Raw genomic sequence first — 6,986 nt, 5'->3', positions numbered from 1 at the left:
CGTGCCAGGGGGGATGGATGCCTGGGGGCCTCGGTGTCACGGACTGCCCATGGGGCTGGGTGTCCCCCTGGAGTCGGGGTGCCCATGGGGCCGAGTGCCTCATGGCTGGGGGACTAAGGAATTTGGGGTTTGGGGGGAGCTGTTCCCCAAATCAACGAGATCTGGTGTGCCCAGGAGGTGCCCCATGGCAGAGGCAGCTGTACCAGCACCCAGGGTCCCAGGCTGTGGCACCGCTGGGGCTGTGCACTTGGGGAGCATCGCCGTGGCTTTTTGGGGGGCTCCTGGTGTGCTTTTGGGGAAGCCCCGGGGAGGGCGGTGGCAGGATGGCGGCCAGGCGGCACGGTGGGTGTGGGGAGGTGCCGGCAGGAACCGGCCTGACCGGTTGGGTGCCGGTGCCGGGGGTGCCGGGGGGCTCGGGTGGCCACGTCCCCGGCACAGCACGTGGCCTGGCTCAAGGTCACCGTCCCCAGGGCCACTCGCCGGGCTGACCGGGCTCGGTGGCCTCGCTGTTCCGACATGCTTTGCTCCCGGCCGCTGCTTTTTGGGTGCCCCAGCTGTGCTGGTGGCACTGAGCAGTTTCGATGGCACGGGAGGATCCTGGTGGCACTGGTGGTCCGGAAGGGCGAGCCGGCACTGAGCTCACCTGGAAGGTGTCCCGCGGGCGCGGCACTGACGCACAGCCCCGGTGGGTGGGGGCGATGGCGCTGGTCCCACCTGGTCCCGGCACAGTCTCCGAGTGTGGGGTGAGGAGGGGGGGGCTGAACCCCTAATTCTCAGCATTGCAGTGGGCTGTGCCAAGATCCCTTTGTGCTATATCTGGAGATTTTTCAGGGTCGGGGGATGCTGGCACCCCCTGGTGTGGGAGGGGTTTGGCCATCAGGGCTCTTCCTCAGAGTGACCCCCCCTTGGTGCCACATGCACCACCCAGATTTGGGGGCTCCCCGCACCCCCTAACCCCACCGCTCTCCCCCCAGGGCCGCCCTGTGCCCCACTGGTGCCAGGCGATGCCGGGATGCCAGTGCCCGCGTGCCCACAGCGCCCTGCCCTGAGCCCGGAGCCCGGCTGTGCCATGGAGGATCCGGCCGGTGCCGCGACCGAGCCGTGGGCCGAGGGGCTCCACAACACCAACAACAATGCGGCCCCGGGGGGGTGGCCGGGTGCCCGCGGTGGGCACCCTCTGGCACCTTTCGGGGGTCCTGGGGCCAAGCCCAGCTATCTGGACCGTGTGGTGCAGGAGATTGTGGAGTCGGAGCGCACCTACGCCCGCGACCTGCGCAGCATCGTGGAGGTGGGTGCTGGGGGGCACTCGGGGGAACGCCCCTTGGGTGGGGTCATTGGGGGGGCATCAGTGCCATTGTGAGTGCCTGGCAGGGCTACCTGGGCAAGATCATCGACGCGGAGGAGCCGGTGCTGCGGCCGGAGCAGGTCAGCGCGCTCTTCGGGAACATCGAGGACATCTACGAGCTCAGCAGGTGGGTGAGCACGTGCCACTGGGGTGGGGCACTGGGGTGCCACCCTGTCCCGTGATTGTGGGGGGGCTGTGGTCACCCTGTCCCCTCTGTGCCCCCCAGCACCCTCCTGCAGAACCTGGAGAGCTGCGCCAGTGACCCCGTGGCCGTGGCTGTGTGCTTCGTCACCCGGGTAAGGGCGAGCGTGGTGAGGGGCACTGGGGGCACCAGGAGGGCACTGGGGCTGTGCCAAGGTTTCACCACACTCCCCTCTGCCCTCAGAGCCAGGAATTCACCATCTACACCCAGTACTGCAACAACTACCCCAGGTAAGTGGGAGCATAGAGGGGTGGGCAGGGAGGCGGGCAGGGGGGTGGACAGGGGGCTGAGCCCGCTCCCTGCCCACAGCTCGGTGGCGGCGCTGGCCGAGTGCATGAGGAGCAAGGTCCAGGCGCGGTTCCTGCGGGAATGCCAGGAGCGGCTGCGGCACGCGCTGCCCCTCGGGGCCTACCTGCTCAAGCCCGTCCAGAGGATCCTCAAGTACCACCTGCTGCTCCAGGTGGGCACCCGTGGCGTGGCATGGCACGGTGTGGGCACCTGCTGTGGCACGGGCACCTGGCACAGGTCCCCTGGAGCAGTCCGGGCACCTGGCAGGGGCACATTCCCCTGGCACCCTGGGCAGGACGTGCCCGTGGGCACTGCCCTGATGGCACGTGCTGCGCCCAGGAGATCGCCCGGCACTTCGAGCACAAGGCGGGGGATGACTACGAGCTGGTGCTGGAGGCCATCGACACCATGACCTGCGTCGCCTGGTACATCAACGACATGAAGCGCAAGCACGAGCACGCCATCCGCCAGCAGGTGGGCACTGGGGGGTCACCGCTGCCGGGGGGGACACTGGGCAGGTGTCCTGATGCTTGTGTTGTGCCCATGTCCATGCAGGAGATCCAGTCACTGCTGCTGGGATGGAAGGGGCCGGACCTGACAAGCTACGGGGAGCTGGTGCTGGAGGGCACGTTCCGGGCCCAGCGGGTGCGCCACGACCGTGCCCTCTTCCTCTTCGACAAGGCCCTGCTCATCACCAAGCGCCGTGGGGACCACTATGTGTACAAGAGCCACATCCCGGTGCGGGACAGGGGTGGGGCACTGGGGGGTGCTGGGCGTGGGGGAACCCACTGAGTTCCTGGTATCCCGGTGGATGCCAGGGATGGAGGAGCGGAGTGGGTGTCATGGACCTTGGTGGGTTCTGGGGTGGGAGTCCTGGTGCATTCCAGGCATGCCGATGCCTCTCCCTGCAGTGCTCCTCGCTGATGCTGATCGAGAGCACGAGGGACTCGCTGTGCTTCAGCCTGGCGCACTACAAGCACGGCAAGCAGCAGCACAGCCTGCAGGTAAAGGGGCATGGGGTGTTGGGCACCCTGGGGACCCCCCTGCAAACCCCCTGGCTGACCCCAGCGCCCTCCCTGTGCCCCTCAGGCCAAGAGTGTGGAGGAGAAGCGCGTGTGGACCCACCACATCAAGCGGCTCATCCTGGAGAACCACCATGCCACCATCCCCCAGAAGGTGAGGGTGAGGTGGATGGCACCTTGGTGACACAGGGGACCCCCCAGCGTGGTGAGTGGGGGGGCAGCTGCACCCTACCTTCACCCCCATCTCTCTTCATCTTCCTCCCCACCCAGGCTAAGGAAGCCATCCTGGAGATGGACCTGTTCTGTGAGTGGCACCAGTATCCCGCCGTTCCCTCCCTGCCCTCCTCTGTCCCCTCTGTGTTCCCCCGTGTCATCCCCTGTCCCCACAGACCCCCCGCGCCTGCCCCGCTGCAGCCCCGAGCGCCTGAAGAAGAGCTGGTCCTGCCAGCCCCTGGGTGACACCGCCATCGAGCCACTCCAGGGACGCCGGCAGTCCGGTGAGAGCTGCGTGTCACCAGTGTCCTGACTGTCCCCCGTGTTCCCACTGTCCCCAGTGTCCCCACCACACCACCTCCACCACTTACCAAGCCATGGCTGGGTGACACCAATGCCTGCAGGGAGGGTGGCACCAGGTGCTGATGGTGTCCCTGTCCCTGTCCCCACAGAGCCCTTCCAGCACCAGGGGCACACGGAGGCACTCCTGGAACGGCTTCAGGAACACGGGGGGCGCAGGCAGTCGGGTGCGAATGGCAGCCAGGCACGGGGGGCTCGGGTTGCTGACAAGTTTGGGGACACAGGGGTGATGCCACTGTCACCTCACCTCCCCACAGAGCCCGCCAAGCACAACCTGTGGCCCCTGGGCGAGCAAGGTGAGCTGGCAGGGCTGTGGCACCGGCGTGATGGGCAGAGGGGTGGCTGGGGGCTGTGGGGGCAATTTTGGGATGCTGCACCCCCCTAATCTCTGCTTTTCTCTCTCCTGTTTGGCAGGGCTGAAGGTAAGGCTGGGTGTGGGTGGGTTGGAGTGCCCAGTGCCCTCCAGCCCTGGCACAGGGTGCTGAGCCCTGCCCTCGCCCCCACGCAGCATTCTGGCAGCGATGGGGCACTCCTGGAAGTGGGGGAGCGCCCCCAGCACCCCAGAGCCTGGGCGGCAGCTGAGGGCATGGTGGAGGAGGAGGAGGAGGAGGGAGAGGAGGCTTCGGGCAAGGACTGCCAGGAAGAGCTGCCTGAACCTGGGAATCTGCTGGTGGAGCCCCAGGAGGAGCAGGTACCCACCTTGGTCACCCAAATCACTTCTGGGGCACCCCATGTCACTCTCAGGGCACACAGTATAGCTCCGGGGGCATCCTACATCACTTCCTGGGCACACCACATCCCACCCTGGGCAGGACCCAGTGTCATTCCCGGGCACTCCATATTGTTTCCAGGGCACCCAGCATCATTCCCAGGGCATCCCACATCTCTTCTAGGGTACCCCACATCACTCCCAGAGCATCCCATGTCACTCCTGGGGTACCCCACATCAGTACCAGGGCACCCCAAGTTGCTCCCGGGGCCACTGCAGGGTCCCCAGCTGTGGTTTGGCTGGGACTCACTCTACTTGGAGCACCTGGGTGCCCCCCCCAGCTCATGACACCCCACCTTTGCTCTCGCCCAGGCTGGGGGGCACTCGTGGGTGCTGGAGGGACCCAAACGGCCGAGCAGTTGGGGGCCGGGGAGCTGTGAGAAGGTCAGTGCAGCCCTGCAGCCCTCACCTGGGGGTCCCCAGGGACCCAGCATCCACTCACCCGCTGGCAGCGCTGGGGAGCACCGCGAGGTGCCAGAGGCACCCAAATCCCCGTCCCCGGCGGGGCCCCCGGCGCTGCCCAGCGGGGACAGGGAGCCACGGGAGCGCGCTGCGGAGGATTTGCAGGTGCTGAGCAGCGAGGAGGAAGAGGAGGAGGAGGAAGAGGAGGAGGAACGAGCTGCCAGCATCCTGCCGCCCTCGGTGCTGGACCAGGCCAGCGTCATCGCCGAGCGGTTCGGCGGCGGCAGCAGCCTGTCCCGGCGGAGCAGCCTGGCGCTGGAGGGGCCGCTGGGACGCGCCCCCAGCCACGGCGGCAGCACCCTCAGCCTGGACGGGGGCCCCCCGCTTGAATCCGGGGAGCCTGGGGACTCCTGCAGCACCGTCCCCTCTCCCGAGCCCTTCGCCAGAGCCCGCCGGGAATCGCTGCTCTCCAACCGGGACCGCCTGCTCCTCGACAAGATCAAGAGCTACTATGGCCACGCCGAGCACCGCGACGCCGGTTTCGGGGTGCGCCGCCGCGAGAGCCTCTCCTTCATCCCCAAGGGGCTGGTGCGCAGCTCCGTGTCCCGCCTCAACGGGCTCCCCCGGCCCCCTGGGAGCCCCGAGCCCCCCGCCCAGCCCGAGGCACCGGAGCCGTGCCAGGAGAACGGGGTGCAGCCCCCCGAGCCGCTGCTCATCCTGGAGGAGGATGATGTGGGCGCCGGGGGGTCACCCCCGGGGCCGCCCCCCCAGCTGCTGCTGACCCCCCCTCACCTGGGCACCAAGGTGTACCAGCTGGCACGGCAGTACAGCCTCCGCATCAAGAGCCGCCGCGCCGGCGCCCGCCGGCCCCAACTGCCGCGGGAGGACGGGGACCCCCCTCCCAGCACGCCCTCGCCGGCTGCGCCGCGGGACGGGGGGCTGGCCGTGACCCCCGTGTCCCCGTATGCCCCCCGCAGCCCCTCCAGCCCCGTGGGTGCCGAGCCCTTTGTCTGGCCCGACGTGCGGGAGCTCCGTGCCCGTTTCGGTGCCCCCCGGCCCCCGCCCGTGAGCCGCAGCCGCTCGGCGCCCGAGCGTCCCGCTCGGGGCGGGCGCCCCGCCGGGAAGGAGCGCGGCGGCGGCGGCCGGAGCCGGAGCGCCGAGGCCAACGCGGGGTCCGATGGCCCGAGCCCGGGGCCTGCGAGGCACAGCAGCGACGGGGCGCTGTGGGTGGCGGCAGAAGCCCCCCTGGGCCCCGGGCAGCGGGTGCTGGTGCTGGAGCGGCTGCCGGAGCCCCCCACATACGTGCAGATCCGCTCGCCCACCACCCGCGAGAAGATCTGTCTGAAGGCTGTGGTGGAGCGCTGCAAAGCCTACCAGGCTTCCGAGGAGTACCGGCGGCGCTGCCCTGAGTCCCCCGACACCCCCGAGCCCCCCCGCCACGGCCTCGTCAGGGACCTCCGGCAGAAGTTTCAGAGCCTCGACGCTGCCAGCTAGGGGAAAGCCAAGGAGAAGGGGCATTCTGCGGACCCCCGGGGGAAGGAGCGCCCCACGGACCCTCAGGGGAAGGAGTACCCCATGGACTTCCAACTTACCTGGAAGAAAGGGCACCCCATGGCACCCCTGGTTGTTTGGGAGAAGGAGCACCCTGGGGACCCCCAATTTGCCCAGGAGAAGGGGCACGCCATGGATCCTCCCAGCCCTCCTGGAAGAAGGAGCACCCCATGGACCGTGAACTTGTCCAAGAGAAAGGGTACCCCATGGACCCCCCAATCCACCTGCAGAAAGAGCACCCTGGGGACCCCCAACCTACCTGGAAAAAGGGGCAGCTCATGAACCTTCCCCCCTGCCCAGGACCAGGGGCCCCCACCGTGTCCCCTCGGTGCCCCCCAAACCCCCCCTCCCCAGTGCCCAGCACTGCACCCCGCTCGCTTTCGTATCTTTATTAGAAAAAAAAACCCAAACTGAACCCAAAGTTCCTCTCTGGTCGCCCGCCCCCCCTGGGGTGTCTTGGCCCAGCCGCGGGGTGCAGGGGGGTCCCTCCACCCCGGCTGGGGGGGGCACTGGGTGGGGGGTGCTGGAGAGGGGCCCCCATGGGCCGACGCTCTTTGGTTGGTGCCCGCGGGGGCCGGGGGGGGGTCCCCCCTCTGCACCCACGTGCTGCGGGGGGGGGTTTATGGCTTTGGGGAGCACCCACGCACCCCCCCGTGTGGGTGCTGGGTGGGGGTCCATGCACACCTGTGCCGTGCGTGCAGAGGGGGGGCCGGGGGTGCACCTGCATGCGGGGACACACGTGTGCAGACGTGTGCGTGCAGGGACACGCGTGGGCACGAGGGGCACACGCCCGGGGTGGGGGGGGAGGGCACCTGCGCTCGCCTCCACACAGGC

General features: G+C 68.8%; 1 protein-coding gene across 2 annotated transcripts in view; it reads left to right on the top strand.

Annotated features, from left to right (window-relative positions):
* Positions 1 to 6,975, top strand: part of PLEKHG3 (pleckstrin homology and RhoGEF domain containing G3) — a 9,998-nt gene extending 3,023 nt beyond the window's left edge. Inside the window, exons 2-17 of one of the 2 annotated variants that reach the window (XM_027903716.1) lie at positions 975 to 1,288; positions 1,372 to 1,472; positions 1,572 to 1,641; positions 1,731 to 1,777; positions 1,857 to 2,007; positions 2,175 to 2,309; positions 2,391 to 2,573; positions 2,747 to 2,839; positions 2,925 to 3,011; positions 3,128 to 3,161; positions 3,247 to 3,354; positions 3,523 to 3,597; positions 3,688 to 3,726; positions 3,845 to 3,852; positions 3,939 to 4,121; positions 4,512 to 6,975. In XM_027903716.1, coding sequence (XP_027759517.1) covers positions 975 to 1,288; positions 1,372 to 1,472; positions 1,572 to 1,641; positions 1,731 to 1,777; positions 1,857 to 2,007; positions 2,175 to 2,309; positions 2,391 to 2,573; positions 2,747 to 2,839; positions 2,925 to 3,011; positions 3,128 to 3,161; positions 3,247 to 3,354; positions 3,523 to 3,597; positions 3,688 to 3,726; positions 3,845 to 3,852; positions 3,939 to 4,121; positions 4,512 to 6,095 — 3,212 coding nt within the window. In that variant the 3' untranslated portion in view covers positions 6,096 to 6,975. Of the gene's footprint in view, positions 1 to 974; positions 1,289 to 1,371; positions 1,473 to 1,571; positions 1,642 to 1,730; positions 1,778 to 1,856; positions 2,008 to 2,174; positions 2,310 to 2,390; positions 2,574 to 2,746; positions 2,840 to 2,924; positions 3,012 to 3,127; positions 3,162 to 3,246; positions 3,355 to 3,522; positions 3,727 to 3,844; positions 3,853 to 3,938; positions 4,122 to 4,511 lie in introns of both variants that reach the window. The other variant, XM_027903715.1, reaches the window with a different exon arrangement.
* Positions 6,976 to 6,986: the final 11 nt, after the last annotated feature.

The sequence above is a fragment of the Empidonax traillii genome, unplaced genomic scaffold (genome assembly GCF_003031625.1).
Source record: "Empidonax traillii isolate 1590-97213 ecotype Southwest subspecies unplaced genomic scaffold, ASM303162v1 scaffold992:size1346157, whole genome shotgun sequence".
NCBI lineage: Eukaryota > Metazoa > Chordata > Aves > Passeriformes > Tyrannidae > Empidonax > Empidonax traillii.
The sequence above is the reverse complement of the archived record's forward strand: the minus strand, read 5'-3'. Positions and strand labels throughout refer to the sequence as shown.